The 21,273-nt window shown below is 49.7% G+C and overlaps 1 protein-coding gene across 1 annotated transcript; it reads left to right on the top strand.

Annotated features, from left to right (window-relative positions):
- The first annotated feature begins 267 nt into the window (after positions 1–267).
- On the top strand, positions 268–20,810 carry RPRD2 (regulation of nuclear pre-mRNA domain containing 2). The gene is made up of 11 exons (XM_082496041.1): positions 268–493; positions 7,175–7,304; positions 9,799–9,899; positions 11,092–11,169; positions 12,513–12,565; positions 13,897–14,023; positions 14,903–15,078; positions 15,805–16,090; positions 16,542–16,817; positions 17,095–17,298; positions 17,983–20,810. Exons 1-11 carry the CDS (start codon positions 274–276, stop codon positions 20,631–20,633), a joined length of 4,302 nt encoding a protein of 1,433 aa, XP_082352167.1. The 5' UTR covers positions 268–273; the 3' UTR covers positions 20,634–20,810.
- The last annotated feature ends 463 nt before the right edge of the window (positions 20,811–21,273 follow it).

Here is a 21,273-nt window from a genome sequence, read left to right as displayed (position 1 = left end):
GCCGCCGCCGCCGCCTCTCCCAGCCGCCGCCCGGGGTAGAGGGGACGGATCTCGGCCGAACGATCGCCCCTCGGGGCCGGCGCCGCCGCCCGCCTCCTCTCCTCAGTCTGCCGCAGCTGGGCCGCCGCATTCCCCGCCCCGCCGCGGCGCGGCCCCCGCCGCCTTTCCTGAGGCGCCGCCGCCCGAGCCCCGCCGGGCCGAGAGAGGCGCGGGGAGCGCCGCGCCGCCGCCGCCGCCGTCCGCGCGGCCCTGTTGGGCGAACAGGGCGGGAAGATGGCGGCGGGCGGCGGAGGCGGCGGCCGGGCCTCCTCCTCCTCCTCTTCGGCCGCCGCCTCCTCCTCCTCGGCCGGGGCGCTGGAGGCCTCTCTCGATAGAAAGCTGCAGGCGGTGACCAACACGATGGAGTCCATCCAGGGCCTCTCCTCCTGGTGCCTGGAGAACAAGCGGCACCACAGCACCATCGTCTACCACTGGATGAAGTGGCTGCGCCGCTGTGAGTGTGGGGAAGCAGCGCGGGGGGGAGCGGGGGGGGTGTACACACCGTCCCCTTCGCTGGGGCAAGTGCTCGCCCACCTCGCCGTAGCCCGGTGCCCGTCGGGGTGAGGACGGGGCGCGGGTCGGTTCCTGCGGTTGGGGGACCGCGGTGGGGGGGCCCACGGGGGGTAAGGAGATGGGGTGTAGGTAGAGGTTTGGGACTTGACATCAGGCAGCAAAGTGAAATCTGAGGTATTCTGGTCTCTGGGAAATCTGTCGGCGGTTGCGTGGCCCCTGGGTAAGGTTTTTGCTCAGCATCACCTTGTCGCGCTGAGAAAAACAGAAATTGGGTGGCTGCACCTGAACAGTGGCACCGTCAACCTCCCGAATTCTGCGTGCACTTGGCCGGGATCTTCTATAATGTTGTTTTGAGAGCTTGGGGGAAAGATGCCTTCAGCATTGTGGGGGCGAGGGACTGTCACTGTCCCTTTCCGCAGGCGAAGCAGTCTGTTGTGGGCACAATTAAGTGGGTGCCAATGCTCGGATTTGGTGAGCGCCTGTGGGTGACACGGCAGTGACCTGAGAGTGGGAAAGTTAATGTTTTCACGAGACTAAACAAGGTGGCATTATCTCTGCTGTCTCACTGCAGCGTGAAGGTTTTGTCTGCTATCTCAGGAGTTATAAAGTAAGCTTTGCTGTAAGATGAAGATAATGTAGCTCTGGTTTGTACTAAACATTTTGTGAAGTTTGAGATAGTTTGTTTTCTCTATCAGGGCCCTTCTGCAAAGGGTGGAGGGTCCTCTTCCCCTGAATTTTGATTTGTGTTTTTTTTTTTCTTGTCCACACACCGTCTGGTTAAAGAGAGGGAGGTAGGAGCTCGAGGGCTTTTCTCTGGTCCATACCGACCTGCTGGCCAGGAGAAGCTGGCCTTGGTCCTTCCTGCCTCGCTGTTGTTGCCCACCTCTCCTGGAAATCCTCTTCCCTCTGACAGCCCTTGTCACCAGGGGTGTTCCACAGGACCACCCTTAGTCCTCTTCTTCCTCTCGCTCTGAGCATGCCCCTTCCAAACAAAATCCAGCTCCCTTTTCTCCTTGGGATGTGCAGACTCCTCTGGACTTGGTGTCTCTTGTCACAGCTGCTCTTTGGCTCCTCTCTAGGACCACCGTGAACATCTCGCTGTAGGTCAGGCTCAGCATGATGCAGCTCCTCGTTCCCTGCCTGTGCCTCGGGGCAGGTCCCTGCTTTGCCCAGCTGCTTGCCAGGAGCATGGAGCCTTTGTGCCAATGCAACTCCCCCATGTTTATTGTCCTGCAGCTCCTGTCCTGCCGGCTCATGGAGCAGAGACTCTTCCCTGGACTCCTGCCGCTTCTCCGTGGCTGACATTCGTCTTTCAGATCCTGGCCAAGGCAGCTGAGCTTCCAGAGGCGCTGCTTTGACGCTGCCTCTTCCTTCTCCCTTGCACTCCTCCATTACTCCTTCCCTCCTTCACAAGTTCATCAAAAGTAATTTAATTGTTCCTGCCCTGACACCTCATGTCGGCTGGTGGCTCCTGCCCCTCAGCCTGTGGGGTACCACAGCCTGGACTTTGTTTTAGTTTGGTACAAGCGCTTTCAAGGCTGAGGGAGACGGGGGTGTTCAGCCTGGAGAAGAGAAGGCTCCGGGGAGACCTCAGAGCCCCTTCCAGTGCCTAAAGGGGCTCCAGGAGAGCTGGGGGAGGACCCTGGGTCAGGGAGGGGAGCCTTGGGACGAGGGGGAAAGGTTTGACACTGACAGAGGGGAGGTTGAGATGAGATATTGGGAAGAAATTGTTGGCTGTGGGGGCGGTGAGCCCCTGGCGCAGGGTGCCCCGAGAAGCTGTGGCTGCCCCATCCCTGGAGGTGTTCAAGGCCGGGTTGGACGGGGCTGGAAGCAACCTGGGCTGGGGGGAGGGGGCCCCGCACATGGCAGCGGGGTTGGAACTGGATGAGCTTTGAGGTCCCTCCCAATTCTAACCATTCCATGATTCCCTTGCGCAGCCCTCAGGAGGATCTCCGCTCAACACCCCCCGTGTTTGTCCGAGTTCCTCCTTAAGCATCTTATCTGAGGTACCAGCTCAAACAACCCTTGACAGCGGCTCTGATGCTGCTGTGCCCTGAGCCCTGGTTATTTAATTACTTCCCGCTTATGGGGGGCTTTTTTCCTGCTTTTCCCTTTGTGGTACACTTCATTTTCTGCTGCAGGGACCTCGCAGCCTGCCTATGTTCTCACTCAGCGGGAGATCACAGTCCCAGCCAGAAGAGTTTGGTGGTAATAGTGGACAGTACAGCTTGCTTCTGGGTTCCTTTTCCAGCTTTTAAATACTTTAACTCGGAAGCTTCTAAGAATGTGTAAAAGCTGCTTTTTCCAGGGAGCTCCTTGTGAAGGATGGATGTGGTGGGATCGGGGGCTGTATCTTGGTGTTTTGCCTGGGTGAAGATGAAAGCGCCTGTGTATAGTCAGGGGGGAAGTGCCATTGTATCTCATATATGCTCATCTCTGTTAAGTGTGAAACCCTTAGTAGGGCAGTTCCTGCCCAGCGTCTCTCCAGCTATGTCGGAGTCAGGCTGAGGACGGTTTCCTGCAGGAGACCTGTAGAAAATGTCAGATGGGGGAGAAATCGGCCCTTTTATTCTCTGTCTTGTATAAATCAGAATAAGTGGGCATTGGGCTGGCCTGTGGCACGGTTGGTGCTCCTGCCTCGGGCTGTTGAAGGGATTTTGCCTGAGCGCTGGTGATCTTGTGTGTGCTCTGTGCCAGGGGTGGTCAGTCACGCTCTCCCTGCACACTTTTGGTAGGAAACGGCTGCATTTTGCTGTGGATATTTCTTAACATCTGCATTTTACCATATCTCGATGGATTTTTCTGCACTTCACTGTTAGATGTGTGTTTCAGATGATGTGAAATGTCCAGTTTAATGGAAGATCCAGCTATTTGGACAAAGAATTTAGTCCTTTCAGAAAAAAAAAAAAAGTGCTGGTATTTAAGTACGTTGCTGTTGCTGTAGCGTTTCCCGTCCTGGGTGTGAGCCCGTCACGTCTGCAATTGTTGGCCAAGAGCTTCACCTTCTGTGAGGTACTGCTGTGATAACTTTACCTCTGGGAAGTTTCTGTAGTGAATAGTGAGCTTTCTTGTGGGAGGGTTGTGTCGTCAGTGTGTCCACACGAGCAGCTCTTAAATGCAAGTTAAATTGGACACATGGCGCACTGGCTGCCCGGAGACGTCGGTCAGCGGAGCAGGTGGCTGTCCTGGAACTGAGGTGGGCTCAGTTATAAAATTGCCTGTTTCTTGTCTATATTTCCTCTCCGGTTTAAACTGAGACAGTCTAAGAGTAATGAACAAGCCGTTCACCCATCAGATACAGCTAGTTGCATAACGTCCTTGAAACCCCTTGTCCAAAGTGCATTTTGGACCCAAAGGCGCTTCGTTTTCTTTGTGCAGCTTGTCCATAGCTGAGGTATTGGTCTAGTATAGATTTTTCTTCCTGTGCAATTTGGGTGAATCTTGTTTTATAAATATTAGCTCTAAATGGAGGAGCTAAATTAATTCTGTCTTGGCTGAGGTCTGCGTTCAGTCTTCTGGAAATGGTGGCGGAGGTGATGGTGCAAGCCATGCTCCATGCATTTGATGTTTTTCTTGAAGTTGGCTCTGGGTTTTTCTGGTGCATTTAAAGGCTGTGTATACATTGAAGTGTTTCAATCAAAGGTTTATGTATCTTCAAGATCTATTTGGTGTTATGTCATAAGATCTGAAATCGGTGCTCTCTCTGCTGGTGAATAACATCGCTGGGATAGAAAGAGCATCCAGTGACCAGCGGGTGAATTAACAGGGGAGTGCTGGGTTTTAATTAAATCACACAAACCCCATTTTGATGAGATGATGATCCTGATAGATTACTGAGGCTGGTGTTTTGGGGAAAGCTGGCTCCAAATCATTTCGGGAAGCCAAGCGAACGCAGCACCGCTCCGGCTGGATTTCCAGCCCTCTGGGCAGAGCGGAGCACTCCTTGCTCCACGTCTCGCTCAAACAAACCAACCCCGATCTGCCATGTAAGCACCTTTAGGGTGAAGGCTGTAAGTAACAATTTCTGGTAAGGAAACGTTGGGCTTGTGTTTGTTGCTATAAAAGCCTATTCTGGGACAGAGGAGTTGAGGCTCTTTGACGCGGCAACTGCCGGAGCGGTGTTAGCGTAGCCTAGTGGGAATGATGAAAAACACATACAGCAAAAAATAGCTGGAAAATATATGAGGAGCAAAGTTACAGGTGAGAAGCCGGCTGCAGTGCTGGGGGAGGCAGTGGCTGTGCGATGTCTGGCTCGGGTCTCACACCTTTGGCTGTCCCGATGGCCACTGTGAGGACCAGGGATGTCCCGGGGGCCGGCTGTCCCCTTGACCCACTGCACTGTTCCCGCACCAGGTTTGGGGCTGGATGATGCTTCTTGCTCACCCACCGGTCTGTAGTGGCACTTGGCGGGCACCAGAAGCAACCAAGGAGAATTGGTGCCACTTGTAGGGGCTCATGGAGGCTCTTCACTTCACGGCATCAACCTATTGAGGATTTGACCATCAAACCAAACTAAGCCCTTGCATGCGTCCTCAGCTTTGCTTTCCTGAGGAGGCTGCCTTCCATGAAACTCTTCATTTTGAACAAAGAACTCACTAAATTATCCCTTAATATTGGTAGGTCAATATAGAGCTCATACAGTCAAAATATTCCTGGCGTGAGCTTTTAAAGCAAGCTCACTGTGTGCCAGGACTCCAGTGCTCGGTGTGTGCTGGACGCAGGTCTGCTTGCCTGGTGCCGATTCCATCTCCGGGATGGAGCCCTCCTGCAGGAAAGGTGTGCGAGAGCGTGGGTGAGCGTTGTGCTGTGTGTGAGTCCTGGAAAGCACCAGCGTTTCACGCCCAGCTTCCCATGTGCAAGCACGCCATGTCATTCGTGAGCAGGGATTCTCTGCCTTATAATAAGGCTTTGAAATAATGGCATTCAGTATGCTAAAAATGAACTAACCCCCTATTTCTGTGGCCACGCTCCTACTTTGGCGGACTCCTTGCCAGAAGTCTGTTGGTGGCCACTGCCCCTCTTCTCCGTGTCAGAGAGGAACATTGGAAAAAGAGGCAGGCGATAAAATTTAACAGTTAGTTTCCAATAAAAGTATGTGAGCTATTGTTAGCTAGAAAATACTCATGCAGTGGCTTTCCTTAGGTGCAGATGAGTTTTGTGAAATTCCTGGCTTCATTTCTGGTTGGCTTTGAGCAGGAGGAGGTCACGGAGCTGCCGTGGGTGGTTTGGGGTTTTTCTGCGAGAGGTCGTGAATGCAGGGAGCAGTGTCGGTAAGGGTGAGCTCCTGCCAAGGGCTCTGGACCAGGGATGATGCTAAGAGCTTCCTGGTGGGAAACCTGGAGACCAGGAGAGCTGCGAGGCGCAGTTGTGCTGCGGGAAGAGGCCCTGCCGAGGTAGGGACAACTAGAAAATGAAGCGGGATAGAGAATTAAGGGATTTGTAGTTAAAAACTCTGATTACTGGTACAGCTGGGGGAAGGTGGGAGCCTGATAGAGCTCACGGGCACGTGAAACAAAACTGTCTATTGTCACCATTCCTATATTTAAATCCTCATATTGTGTCGTTAAAGTAAGTGAAGCAGCTAATTAGCATGTGGATGAGCTTACTGTGCTACAAGCACTGTTACTGGCTGACTGAAGAAGAGGTTTAATGAAATAATTAAATTTGGAGCTGGATATAAGGAAGATCAGAGGTGTGGTGCTTGGAGTACAGCTGTGGGTGGGGGGTCTGGGTGCGAAGGTAGTGCCGGCTCCGCGGGGACAGGGGAGGTGTTTTGGGAGAAATCCATCTCTGGAGGAGAAGGGACAGTGATCCGGAGTCCTTTGTGTGCCACACAAAAGCTGGCATGAAATCGCATGTCGGAAAGGGCCGTCCAGGCAGCCACGTCCGAGGAACGAGCAGCACTTTTAAAATATATTAATAAACATTGGTTTATTAGTAGGAGGCATTGAAAGGGCTGTGGAGAAGGTCTCCCCCCATCTGTAGTAAATGCCCTCTGGACAGCCATAGGCATAGGTGTGTCCCTGGTCAAACCTCCCCGATAAAGCTGCAAATCTTAGAGACCGTTTTAAGCCACTACAGCTTAAAAAAAAAAAAGGGAGATTTTATACCTGGTTATTCTTAGAAAATATGAATAAGTGGCCTCTAAATTATTAAACAGGAGATTGTACTGAGCCAGTAGCCAAACGGGGTGATGCTGGGGCTTCGGAGACCAGACCAGAACACGCTCTGGAGCGGCTGGGTTTTTTCCCCTGCAGAAGTTCGTGCCATTTTGTGTTTGGCCTCTTCCCGTGGGCGATGCTGATCTTTCTGGCTGTGCGGTTCCTTTTGCAGTGCGGGTATCGTAGAAATAGCACAGGGTCAACGGCTTTTTGTGTCCTTTCTAAGCCCGAGTCAGAGTTGAGGCTTGACGTTTAGTTTTGGGGAAGATGTGGAAATGATTTGTAAATTGAAGATTTCCTCTCTAGTCCCCAGTTTTGACCATTGGACCTGCCCCTTGGGCACACTGTTGACGGAAATGCTGGAAAAAAAAACCAAAAGCAGGCGCTTAAACGTTATCAAAATGCAGCTGATGTGACTACTTCTACTCGATGATGAATCTGAGTTTTCTTTTTGTCTTTAGCTGCCTTTCCTCATCGACTGAACCTTTTTTACTTGGCCAATGACGTCATACAGAACTGCAAGAGAAAAAACGCAATTGTCTTTCGTGATACGTTTGCAGAAGTGCTTCCTGAAGCTGCTTCACTAGTGAAGTAAGTAACGGTGTGTTGGAAGGTTGAATGTCTCAAAAAATGTGTATTTTTCTTCTAACATCTCAAACTCTCTTGAGACATCGGCAAAATTTGAAGGATTTTGTGCAAACAACTGTGTGGGTTTGATATTCTCTACGAGGAGAGTGTTAGCACAGGCGTAGAGCTGGATTTTAATTGTGGGGGGTGGTCTCATTTGAGTAAAATTATCACATGAAGCGGTGTGAGGGATGAGTCTTGCACCAATACGTGCGTGCCCTGTAGCTCTGTCCTCCGCTTGTGTGCAGGCACTGGTGGCTTGTGCTGATGCTGGGGGAGATGGTAGCAGACTCAGGGGAGTGCTGGCAGCAAGGAGGGGTGCAGCAAGACAGGGAGTAAGAGGAGGAGGAGATCTTTGCGGTCTCCAGGGATCTGCCTGTGGTCAATCACCATGAGAACAAGCATTGCAGATGCCAGTCTAATCCCCGCCTGGCTTCTGCGAGCTTCTCTCTGGCTCCTCTCTTGCTCAAATGTTAATTCCCTTCAAGGTAACGCATTCTCAAAGGTGGTTTTGTGCTCTGCTGGAAATCGGAGACTTTTCATTCATTAGAGTAACGTGGGATGAAAAGATCTTGTGCTGGCACGGGTCCAGGAGCCCTGTCCCATCCTTACCGCAGGGTGCCTTGCTGCCCTCCGTTTTGGTTTCCGAACCTTCCTCAAACCAGATGGTCTTTAAGAGGCAGGACATAGTAAAAATACAAAGCAGCTCCTTAGTAGTAACGCGATGTTGCTGGTTTGTGTGTTGCTGGAACAGAGTTGGAAGCGGCAGATGGTTGAATGTAGCACGAGGCAGGGAAAAGGTTAAAGTTGGACTGCTCATTAGCTTATATTTAAATGTAAGTTGCCAGAAGAGAAAGTTGAAAATACCATTAATAGATGCCGATAATGAGGAGGAGGGAGAAAAAAATTCTGGGGAGTATCAGCTACCAAAGCAAAAAAGAAAGAAAAGCTACAGCAGGAATTGCAACTTAGCCATCCTTTGACAGCCCCAACAGGCTTTACCAAGCCCGGTCCTATTCCAGATGTTGATATAGAAATGATTAAACAGATAAAAGTTTTGTGAACTTGCTGCTTCTGTCTTTCAGTGTTTGTGTACCGTGGGACTGTGACTCGGCTACCATTTATGGACCCCAGTGGAAGGGTTTTGTCTCTTCCAAGTGCAGCTTGCTGGTGTCATTCTGTCTGTCCCTCTGCAAAGCTTCACGTGTCTGGGGATGGCGGAATCTTGGTGACCAGCCTTCTTCCAGTCAGTTTAAAAAGCAGCAAAATTGGCCAGAAAATGTGTTGCTCTTTCTTGGGGCACTGAGCAGGAACACGAACACAGCAGGGCTCAAAGTTGAGTTGGATGGCTGCTCAGGTGGCCTTTAAAAAGGTCCCTCCTGACCCCAGTGGTTCTGTGAAGCACCCTTCTGTCCACCCACCCACCGCCCTGGGTGCTCTGGGCTTGGAACCCTGCTGCGGTGCCACCAGCCTCCCGGGTCCCACAGGGAGCGATGGTGGCAGCTCCGCTTTCCAATTAGAGTTTATTATTCCAAGCCTGAGTCCTCTGGGGCAGTCGCTTCTGGTTATTGGCAGGGTTCAGGCTCAGGTGCTGTCCTTGGAGTGCTAAATTTGGGGCGTGTGAACTTTAATTCAGGTTGCTTTGCAGGAAACGCTCTTCGTTTGTGGGATCAGCAGGGTCTGGTCATGCATTTTTCCTCTCTTAACCCAAGAGTTGTCCCTTGGGTCTGCTCCCTTGCATTGACTCGGGGGTCTAGGGAGAACATGCTTTGAGAGTGGTTGCTTACAGGTGTTTTATTTGTATTTTTTTTTTCCCTTGAAACAGAAGCACCTGGACGAGATGTGGTATTTGACACCAGGCTATCTCCTTTTCTTTCTTTCTTTCTTTGGAGATTCTTACAGATGGCATTGCTTAACTCTCAAGGCACGGAGGGAATGTGTGATCCGAGATGAGCAGAAAAGCTCGTCTTCGTGAAGTTTAACACCACTGATAGCCTGCTGTACAGTCACTTCTCTCTGAATTAGTTACTCCTCTCTGAAGAGAGTAATGTTTTATTTTCCCCCCTCCCCAGAATAATCACTTTTTTCCCGGAACATCCATGCAGAAAGGTGCTTTGGAAGAATAACAATTTTTTTTTTTCCCCACGAAGAAAGGCTTCAGAGAAATCCTATTGGTGTTCCTACCACTCTGAAACATTCTAATTTTACCCCCAAAAGGGCCCTGATCTGTTACACTATGGAAGTGTGTGTTTGCTTAACTCCAGGTGTGTGAACTCACTGCCTTGGTCTCGCTGGGGCCCCTTGCAGCAGAAGTAGTCGTCACCTGGACAGAGAACTTCCCAGTCTGAAGGGTCTTTTAAAGTTTTGATTTAAGTACACAATTATTTACATTGTTATCCATTCTAGAATCACGAGAAACTACAGTGAAAAGAGGACCCAATATGCTCTTCTTTTTCAGGGATCCATCCGTTTCCAAATCTATCGAAAGAATCTTCAAAATCTGGGAGGACAGAAATGTGTACCCTGAGGAAACCATTTTGGCGCTAAAAGAAGCTCTGAGTAAGTTACTTACCCTTTGCATTTCTTACCTTACAAACTAATGCATGAGCTTGGAGAGGTTAAAGAAAGTGTCTGGAATCGCTGGGTAAAATGAGTTTGTGTGCATCTGTTCCTTCTGCATTTCCGTCTAGCACAGGCCTTAAAACGGCGAGGTGTTGTACGTGAGCAGCACTGAATTCATCTGCCTCACGTTTTTTGTACCTTTCTAAAGACAGCTCTGATTCCTTTCACGTAAGCTGGAGTTGTTCCAGCTGAGAGTAAAGAGAACGTGGAGGTGAAGTGGTCCTACAGGCCCTGAACACGGTGCCCTGGTAGAGGGCTTGTATCCCTGGCTCTACCTTATGACTCCCTTTTAGCAATAAGTTGTTTTTACTAATAATATTTGTGGTGTAGGAAAGAGGCTGGAAGCAAAGCGGGAGGGTGAAGTGTCCTCGAGCGCTTACAAAAGAACTCTGCTTAAAAGCTGAAATGACTAATGTTAATGGGAAACACGTGTAGTCAGTTAAAACCAGAAATTAGCCGATACTCAAATACTTGAAGGAAATTAGTCCACGTTTCTGCTTTACTAAACCACAACACATGGTTAAGAGCTAAAGGTGCTTCAGGAAATCCTCAGGTGTGGATCTGAGAGCCAGTCGTCGTCATGACAGGAGAAACACAGTGTCTCGGGTTCGGGCTTTGGCACGTGAAAAGGCTTCAGTTGGGCGTTGCATGTTGAGAAGTGAAGTTTATGTGTACGTTCTGAAATTTCTGATTTTCATAACTTGAAACCAAAAATATTTCAGATTACTTGTAAATTAGATATTGTGGCTATTTTCCCGACTTGCGTTACTTGCCTGTTGAACGCTGATTTTGTAAAAGTCTACCTAAAGAGCCAAGCGGTATAGTTTTATTTTTAGATGTCTTGTGTTTTTCCTTTTTCACTCTGGTCATTACTGTGATTTTTGAACGGTGTTAGTGTAAGGGCAAACAGAAACTTGATTTAAAAATGGAAGACCATCCCACAGGTTGCTGTATTCCTGAGTAAACTTAGGTTCTCTTGGGCATCCAGCAGCTCCTCTAAGGAAGTTGGTCTAGGTATTTTAAAACAAATTTCTGTTCACTCTTTTACCGTGCAACCGTATGGCACCAAAAACCAGATTCTTGAAGGAATCCCATAATGCCAGACTGCAAAAAATGAAATGTTTTCCAGGTACCACTTTCAAAACTCAGAAGCAGCTGAAAGAAACTCTGAACAAACAACCGAATAAGCCGTGGAAGAAATCACAAAGTAAGGAAACAATGTGAACTCTCTGAACTAATATAGAAATTGCCTTCTTGAGGAACAGAAGAAAGGCTAGCCCAAACCGGGCAAAGTACCTGGACTAAAACATGAGCCAGCATGCGTCTTCCAGGCTTGTAAAGCTCCTTACAGACTAATATGTAAAGCACCGAGGAGTTGTTGCTAGAGAACCACTTTTTAAAGGAATGAAGTATGGAAAAAAAAAAAAAAATTAAAAAATAAATGTTTATGAGAGCGGAGGTTATGAACAGTAGAGGAAAGAGCTGGTGGAACCTCTTGGAAACTGGCGTTAGACTATTCAGAGCTGGAGAGAAGACAGACAGAACCATGTGCTTTGGCAGCAGGAGGTGGACTCTACCTTCGTGCTCAGGAACACATCTTCAACAGCAAACTAGGTGCTAGGATAAAAGAAAACTGGAAGCTGGCAGTGCAGATAATGAACTTTTCTGTCCAAGAGTACCGGGAGTGCAGTCTAGCAGGAAGTGCATTTCTAATACACCAGTTTTACTAATCTCATTGTACGCTAAAGCCTTGAATGGTCCGTAAAGCGAGATGGTGGAACATTAGGTGTAAGAAGTGGTGTGCGCCCGCCTGTACAAGTGTGGAGATCAGAAGGTTAACAAAAGAGTTTTATTACTTGGCTTAACATCACAAGCTGCTTTCCCAAACAAAAACGGGCTATATTCAGCATGGATGAAGGGTTTAGCGGTTTGCTTCTTTCCAGATGTTTCTCCTGTTTGGTCCAGAAACCAATGGACACCAATGGAGTGTCTCTTGACCGTGGGATTCGTTCCCCCAGCTCTGTTAATAAGATGTCAGAATAGAGGTGTAAGAGTTTTTAAGGTTGAGAGCATGGTTGGGCCTAGGAAGTACCACAGGGAGACCCCGTCCGAAGGAAACAGTGCTGCGTGTGTCAGCTCCAAGTCTGGCACTTAGGAAATAATATTACTTTCCTTGTAGAGAGGGATAAACTCCTCGGGTAAGGCTGCTAGACCATCCCTTGGAGGGATTTGTCTTCCCAACGGTAGAGCTGGAAAAGGTATGCACAGTAAAAATTTATAGGGATTTTAAAAAAAATATTAAAAGCAATAGTATAATTTGTTGACCTCAGTCACAGTCTAGCTGCACGTGACCCTGTCCCGTTTAGCTAATGGAAAGACAGAGCATTGAGAGACGTCTGTGTGGAGGGAAAAATGTAATGAATAACAACAGCCTGCGAGTCTTTCGTTGAATTACGTTAAAGTATTTTTTATTAGAACTGCCTTTTGTGACTTACTCTTAGTCAGGGTGTAGTTCCTTAGTTTCATTATACTTTTTCTTTATTCCAACAGCATCCACGAACCCGAAAGCTGCTTTGAAGTCCAAGATTGTCGCCGAATTCAGAGTAAGTCTGCACATGGAAATATTCTGTTGCACTAACCTCCGTGCTCGGGCTGTAGCTTTAGCGTAGCTTACGTCCACCAGCAGCATAAGCTTGATGGATGGGAAGCTTGAATATCAAGGGTCTTTTTGTTCCTTGGCATATAATGCCTGCTAGATGTTCCAGTTGTGAGTTTTGTTAGGGCTGCCACCCATTCTGTGCGCTGTTAGGGACAACAAAGCAGCTGGGAGACATTCGGAGCCGCACAGAGGCTCCCCACGCTGGTTTTCATGTGAGGTAACCCTCGTGCAAGAGAGCAGTTTGCCTTCTCGGGAGCTGTGTGAAATCCACAGGTCCTATGCTTCAAGGAGCTGGCTGATACAAACGGTGCTGACAGAGGTGTATGGTCAGATCGTCCTAGTGACCGAGGAGTTTAGGGGGCCTGTCGTGGTTTAACCACGGTGACCGAGGAGTTTAGGGGGGCCGTCGTGGTTTAACTCCATCCGGCAACTAAGACCGTGCAGCCGTTCCCTCGCTTCCCTCCCCGCAGGGTAGGGAGAAGGTGGGGGGGAAGCCTCGTGGATTGAGATAAAGGCAGTTTAATAGAACAGTAATGGAAGAGAGACTAATAATAATATTAATGGTAAAAGAATGTACAAAATAAGGGATGCAGTGCAATTGGTCTCACCACCTGATGGTCGGTTGCCCAGCCTGCCCTGAGCAGCGATCGCGGATACCTGCCCCCCCGGTGAACCCCCATTTATATACTGAGCATGGCGTCTGTGGTATGGAGTATTCCTTTGGCCAGCTTGTCCTGTCCGTGCTTCCTCTCAGATTCTATGGGAAGCTGAAAAAGTCCTTAATATAAACATTACTTAGCAACAACTAAAACAATATGTGTTATCAACATTCTTCTCCTACTAAATCCAAAACACAGCAGCTACTAGGAGGAAAATTAACTCTATCCCAGCTGAAACCAGGGCAGGTGGCTGACGAGTTGGTGGCAAGAAATTTATCTAAATTAGGTCCCCCTAAGGAGTGCAGTGTGTTAATGAAATATGTGGGCACTAGTAGAGTTTAAAAAAAAAGAAAATAAAAAAGGGCTGTCCCTACTCTTAACAATAATAGCCAGAACTACAGCCCCTGCCTGAGCCTGAGGCTGTTGATCTGTAAGACTTGAGGTTAAAAATCCGGAGATTCACATGGTTTGTTTCTTAGTTAGCTTTCGTTCAGAAATGGTCTTGAACCAGAGCGTTGTTTGTCGCTGAAGCAGGTCTCTGCTGTTAGCTCTGCGCAGCAGGGCTTCTCTTCTGCGGAATGTGATGAGGATGCTTTTCTTGTTTGATTTTTTTCAGCCACAGTCTCTCATTGATGAATTGCTACTATATAAGCGCTCGGAAGACCAGATAGAACTGAAAGAGAAGCAGCTTTCCACTATGAGAGTGGATGTGTGCAGCACTGAAACACTTAAATGCTTAAAAGGTAAAGACAGTGTAGAATGTACAAAACCTGACATAACTGAAGGAGGTGCAAATACGTATCCTAAGAGTTGTAGGAGCTCCTCTGTTCTGCCTGGCCTTAGACCAGAAATCAGACTATCGGTAAAATGCCAATATTTCAAAGTGCAGTTAAAGAACCACCAAGAGGGGCCTAAAACCTCTGTTAATTTGAACCTTTTCTTAGAAACCCACAGATACAAAGCAGAAGTGATGAAGATGTATTTTGTACTATTCAACCATGCTCTCATATATCGTTAAAACATGCATTGTGCCTAATTCCAAACCCCTTAAATGATATCAGATTTAAATTAATTAAGGCATCCATCAATGGATGTTTGAGAACACCAACTGTGAGTCTGATAGCAAGTGGTGCATGTTGGGGGTGAATGAACTGAGTTACATTGAGCCCTATTAACAGGAAATTTAATTGTAAAACTGCGGATAGCTCTAGCTGTGCTTGGTAATCCGTGACTGCAGTCTTTGAAAACGGTCATGGTCACTCGTAGATGTTTTGAACCCCGATGATGTTAGGAACCCTTGGAATATGGTAAGGAAGGAAAAATAAAACTCAAGATTTTTGCCTCTGCCGAAATGAAAGTACACTCTCTGGGTAGTTGAAAGAGTAAAATTTTACACTGCTGTGTCTTAAACTTATTTATCGCTAATAACTACTTCAAACCCAATATAGATTGCGAGCAACTTGGCCTCTTTTTTTCATGGGTACCAATGGATGAACTGGGGAGCTTATGGCATGATGCAGTGTCTGTTGTCTGAACTTCCCAGTTGCTGCTACTGAGGACGTGCTTCCGAGAGCTGATTTCCCATGTGGCAGCTTATTTACGTGGTGTTAATCTCCTTGCAGACAAAACGGGAGGAAAGAAGTTCTCCAAGGAGTTTGAAGAAGCAAGTTCAAAGCTGGAAGAGTTTGTAAATGGCTTAGACAAGCAAGTGAAAAATGGCCCCTCTCTCACGGAAGCCCTGGAGAACGCCGGTATATTTTATGAAGCGCAGTATAAGGAAGTCAAGGTGGTGGCAAATGTAAGTACGCTGTTCCTTGATTCCCTTCAGGCAGACCGACGTCCATCTGTGTTTGCTAAGCGTCTCGGAGGTTAGAAACTGCATCTTCTGTATTCACAAATGAAGAAGTTTGGCGTGATGGTTGTATAAGTGGTTTCAAAAAAGAGCAGATTTGAGGTGTCAGGTAAGAAAACGAGACACTGCAAAGATCTGTGGGTCAGGAGCTCAATTCTTGTATGTTGTTGGAATTTTGTAGCCCCTCTGCATTTTTAAACGGGGGTAAAATTACACTTAGTCTAACAAATCCTAAATTCTAGAAACTGCACAAGTTGTGATCAGCGTGCGAACTAGATGAACAAAGAAAGAATTTAGTAAAGCATTGTAAAAACAACCAACCCCGCAACCCTACAGAAAAACAAAAAACAAAAAAAAAAAAACAAAAAACAAAAAACAAAAAAAAAAACCAAAAAAAAAAACCAAACCAACAGGCAGCATATTTGTTAGAAAACATTTTTTTAGTGGAAATAGTTTTAAGTCAGTAGAAAAAGGTTTTACCTTCCCTTTTTTCATGGTCGTTGCTCTGCAAGTCACACCGAAAAGCTGAGTTCTCACAGCAGGGTTCTCACTGCAGGGTACAGGTAATTCAAAGTGGGTTTCTGAGGCTGTGTGTCACTTTTGTTACAGACGCAATTGAAGCACGCTCTCTTCCTATAAAAGACACTCAGTCTGATGTCCTTTCTTTCTTAGGCTTATAAAACATTTGCTAATCGGGTGAGCAATCTAAAGAAAAAGCTAGACCAGTTGAAAGCAACGCTTCCTGATCCGGAGGAGTCTCCTGTCCCTTCTCCAAGTATGGACGCTCCATCTCCGACAGGCTCTGAGTCCCCTTTTCAGGGGATGGGGGAGGAGGATAATTCCCGCTCTCCGGTGGTCGGAAGCCGCAAGATGATATCTCCGGAGCCTGTGACGGATAATCGGGATGTGGAAGACATGGAGCTCTCTGATGTGGAGGATGATACATCTAAAATTATTGGTACGTTGTGCGGGAGCAGCAGGGTAATGGTGTAGAAATTACATCAAGAGAAAATGGCCCTTTTGAGCGCCATCTGGGATATAGGGAGGCACAAAGCCCCTGTTGGGCTGTGAATTGGTGCTGTTGGGTTTCTATCTCCTGCCCCAGTCCCCTGCCACAAGCAGGGAAGTCCTGATCCAGCTGTGATTGTTCCCGTCTCCCAAACCACTCATGGAATATTTTTTTTATTCATGCGGGATTTGGCCCTACCGTGCCTAACAATGAGGATCCCGTTGAAAACCCTGTACCCTGAATCATCCTTTGGGGACAGAGAATCACAGAATGGTTTGGGTTGGAAGGGACCTTTAAAGGCCATCTAGTCCAACCCGCCGCCACGAGCAGGGGCATCTTCCACTAGATCAGGTTGCTCAGCGTGATGGTTCTGCTCTTGTTCTCCCCCTCTCTGATGCAGTGGAAGAGAGGAAGGAGAAGCAGGCTGCTCCAGCTTCAGCACCCGCAAAGACTGAAAGCGTCCCCAAAGCGGCGCCGTCTGCTGCTGCGGCAGGCACGACTTCGGTGACGGTGACAACGCCTGCCCAGACTCCTCCGACTCCTCCAGCTCCCAAGGCGGTGAGCGCAGCGCCCGTCCCTCCGTCGCCAGCACTTGCGTTGCCCAACCTGGCCAACGTGGACCTGGCAAAGATCAGCTCCATTCTTAGCAGTTTAACTTCTGTAATGAAAAACACAGGTGAGTGCTGAAGCAGTACTGGCCCAGGAGTTTGGTTAATGGAGCTAAAAATGTTTTGTAATCTTTTAAAGCTTTAATTGCCTTGAAATAAACGTGAATGAGTTATTACAGAAAAGATCTGGGTCGGTCTCTCTGACACACGACTGTCGGCTTTGGGAGCCTCTCCTTGCTCACACTCGGTGGAGCTCTGCTGCAGTTGTATCTGTGGAAAACTTGAGCCAACAAAAGCTCCCATTAACGAAGCAACATACGTGAGTGGTGTGTGCTTCCGTCCTAGGTGTCAGTCCCGCCTCGAGACCTTCTCCGGGAACCCCGACGAGCCCAACAGCTCTTACTAGTGGCCTGAAGACTCCTGTCATGGGGACTCCGTCTGCACCTTCCAACCCATTAGCAAACATTCTCTCCAAAGTTGAAATAACTCCCGAAAGTATTTTGTCCGCTCTCTCCAAAACCCAGACTCAGACTGCACCAGCATTGCAAGGTACCGCGGTGGGTTTTGAGGGAATGGCTGACTGTGTGTTTGATGGCAGCGGCCGCGCTGAAACGTGCTGCTGTGCTTATCCTAAAGCGAAAGTGAAGGCAGAAAAAACTTAATTGGAATGTATTACGTCTTTGGCAAACGCAGATGACTTTTTCTCAGGTAGCATACGTGTTACGGACCAGTGAGTTTTAATACTTTTTTTTGTACGTCTGTATTTTTGCTGTGACTGAAGCGGACTTAGCCAGAACGCTTGTTGGCAGGGCGCTGAACGGGACAGGAGCCCATGAGAGGTCTTTGTGGTTTCCCTGTGCTTCTGAGAGCGCTTTTTTAGAGCAGAAACCTTCCCAGAGGTGCTGCTCCTGCTTCTGCACTTTGCACGTGTAACCCTGGTCAGTAATGCGATGGTTTTTACAGCTGGCTACAAAGCCAGGATGAGTTATTACCCAGCTTATTTGGTTGTAATTTATATTTATATATCAATCTAAGCCTCTGGCAAAAGTTTGCACCTCAGTGGGTGCTAATGTTGATACTAATGCAGCAAAATACGGTCATTTTCCTGGCTAAAACATGAAGTCATTTTAAGGAACGACATTTGTGGCAAATACCCAAACCTTTCCCTCAACAGTGGCTCGGGTTGATTTACCTCTTACCCTAATATCTGAACGCGGCGTTCTTTCTTTCCAGGTTTGTCATCCTTGCTTCAGAGTGTTGCTGGAAATACTGTTCAGTCAAGCGAAACCGCGTCGCAGAGCACTTCAGCATCGCCAGCCAACACGACTGTTCCTTGCGTGAAGGGGAGGAGTATTCCTTCCAATCCTCAGTCCTTTATATCCAAAAGTTTTGGTTATTCTCCAAACTCATCTACTGCTGAGGTTTCCTCAACTTCAGTTAATAAGGCTCCCGTTGGACATACCCCAGGGCTGTCAAGCTCCGGTTTTAAACCGCCAGCAAATTCCCTGGGATTTCCCGGTTCCCACCCTACCAGTCCTTCTTCCCTTTTGCCAACAGAAACCTCACTGGCTCAGTCCTCCGAAATTTCAAAAGCGAAGCTGGAATCGGAACCCCCTTCTCCGAGCCTGGAGATGAAGATACACAATTTCTTGAAGGGAAATCCCGGTTTCAGCGGTCTGAACTTGAATATTCCAATTCTCAGCAGCTTAGGGTCCAGCATCGCAACAGAAAGTCACGCCTCTGACTTCCAGCGTGGTCCTACCAGCACTTCCATGGACAATGTGGACGGAACACCGGTGCGCGACGAGCGAAGCGGGACGCCCACCCAGGACGAGATGATGGACAAGCCGACATCGAGCAACGTCGACACTATCTCCCTGCTGTCGAAAATCATGAGCCCCGGTTCTTCTACTCCCAGCAGCACGAGGTCACCTCTTCAGAGCCGGGACGATGGATATCCCCAAGAACTTCCCAATTCCGTGCACACCTACCGGCCCTTTGGCCTCGGCAGAGACTCTCCAGCCGGGCTTTACAAGCAGTCTGCGGACAGCATGGAGATACCCTCCTCTTTAATGGACTCCTCCCAGGAGAAGTTTTACCCGGACACCTCTTTTCAAGAAGACGAAGATTACCGCGACTTCGATTACTCCGGGCCACCGCCATCGGCCATGCTAAACCTGGAGAAGAAGCCCGCCAAGTCTATCTTGAAATCGAGTAAACTCTCTGAAGCTGCAGAGTACCAGCCGGTCCTGTCCAGCTATGGTCAAAGATCGCAGGAGTTTGGCGTGAAGTCGTCCTTCCCTCAGTCCATGAGGTCTATCCTTGATCAGAGCGAGAGCCGCGACCCGCTGGCATCCTCTCCGGGGATGTACGGGAGCTACGGCCTCAGAGGAAATGATTCCACCTCCGACGGCTCCCCTTCACCCGGCAAGAACGACGTGTTTTTCGCACCGGACTCTAATCACAACAACTTAGCGAAATCGGTGGTGCACTCTGGCCTCTCGCAGAAGCAATACCCGGACTCGCCCCACTCGATTCCCCACCGCTCGCTTTTCTCTTCTCCGAATGCCCTCTCCAGCCCCGCCGGCAGAGCGCCCGCGGCGAGCGTGGAGAAATCCTTGGGTTCTTCCATTTCCGCCACGTCGACCATCGAATTCAAGAACATGCTCAAAAACGCCTCCCGTAAACCCTCCGAGGAGAAGCATTTTGGCCAGATTTCCAAAAGCAGCTCCGCCGAGGGGGCGAGCTTGTCCGGAGCTCCCAAGGGCGAACCGCAGCCGCAGGAGGAACACTACCGCATAGAAACCAGGGTCTCCTCCTCCTGCTTGGACTTACCCGACAGCACCGAGGAGAAAGGAGCCCCCATCGAAACGCTGGGTTACCACAACGCCTCGAGCCGGGGGATGTCGGGAGAGCCCATCCAGACGGTGGAATCTATCCGGGTGCTGGGGAAGGGGAATAGAGGACACGGGCGAGAGGCCAGCCGAGCGGCAGGGTGGTTTGAGATGAGCAGCGGAGGAAGCGCCTTCGATAACGGCCCCTCGGGGACGTCGGAGCTGCCCGGCATGGGCAGCTTCCCAGCGCCCTATAAGGAGCATGTGCCGCCCTTCCAGGAGAGCGTCAACAACTTCCGAACCAATAACTTCAGCCCCGCTTTCGAGCACCACATGCCGCCACCCCTCGCGCCTCCTCCAATCGAGCACGGGACTCCCTTCCAGCGGGACCCAGTGGGGCCCCCCGCCGGCCCCCCTGCCGCCCCCCCCAAGGACCACGGCGGCCTCTTCCCGAGGGATCACTCCATCCCTCCCCGCATGCCGGCGGTGGATCACGCCAACCCCTTCTCGAAGGAAACCCCTGCTCCGCTCTCCCTGCCCCACGGCGTCCCTCCGCCTCCCTCCGTTGAGCACGCCGGGGTCCCCTTCCCCACACCCCCCCCGCCGCCCCCCGTCCCCGGTGAGCACGCCGGCGTCCCCTTTCCCGCCCAACCGCCCCCCACCGGGGAACACGCCGGCGTCGCCTTCCCCAAGGAGCACGGTACCATCCACCAAGGGACGATGAAAGAGCATTTCGCCGTAGCCCGCGAGCCTGTGGCTCAACCCCAACAGCAGCGGGACCACGCCGCGGCCCCCCGCTCCCGCGAGGCCATGGGCATGTCCCCCCTCTCCAGGGAGCAGCTCGGGGGGGGGACGACCCGTCCCATGGGCCCCCCCTCTCACCGGGACACCGGGGTGTTGGTCAGGACCCCCCGGGCCGACTTCAGACCCCGAGAGCCCTTTGTAAGCAGAGACCCCTTCCATAGCCTGAAAAGGCCCCGGCCGCCATTCGGGAGGGGGGGAGCCCCCTTTTTTGCCCCAAAACGCCCCTTTTTCCCCCCCAGGTACTGAAGCAGACACCACCCCCCCTGCTCCCCACCGAAGGCACCCGGACGCTGTCCAGAGCAGCCGAGTAGCGCTTTCAACTTGTTTTTTTCCATATTTTTTTTTTTCTCTCCCTCAACAGCCCCATAACTTTCTCCTAAATTAAATATTCGGGGGGAGGTGTGTGTTTTGGGAGGGGGGGGTTGTGGTTTTGTGGTTTTTTTTTTTTTTTTTTTTCTTTTCGATTGTTTGTTTTCCCACCTGGTTGGTGCAAGATGAAGCGGGGGGGGGGGGGGGGAGTTTTAACAAAAAGACACATTGCTGTTGAAATTAAAAACTTCCAGTAGTAGGTTAAAACAGAAAAGAAAAAAAAAAAACTAAAAATCCTGAAAGGAAGGGAGATGCGTGCTCTTGGGGTGATGTTTTTTTAGCCCATTTTCTGGGGGGGGGGGTAGGGGAGGGGGGCAGAGGCACCCCCCATCCCTCCTGTGCTGCTCACCTGGCAAAAACCACCAAAAAAAAGGCAAAAAAATAATATATATATATATATAAAACCCAGATAGGAGGATCTCTGTGAACTCCCGGAGCTGTGGGGGTGGTCCCATGACCTGGTCCCCCCCCACCCTGGGCTCCCCCACAAAAACCTGTGTCTGTTGGTTTTTGGTTT

This window comes from Vanellus vanellus, assembly GCF_965231255.1.
Source record: "Vanellus vanellus genome assembly, chromosome: 27".
NCBI classification, from domain to species: domain Eukaryota; kingdom Metazoa; phylum Chordata; class Aves; order Charadriiformes; family Charadriidae; genus Vanellus; species Vanellus vanellus.
This window is presented reverse-complemented; position numbering and strand designations above follow the sequence as displayed.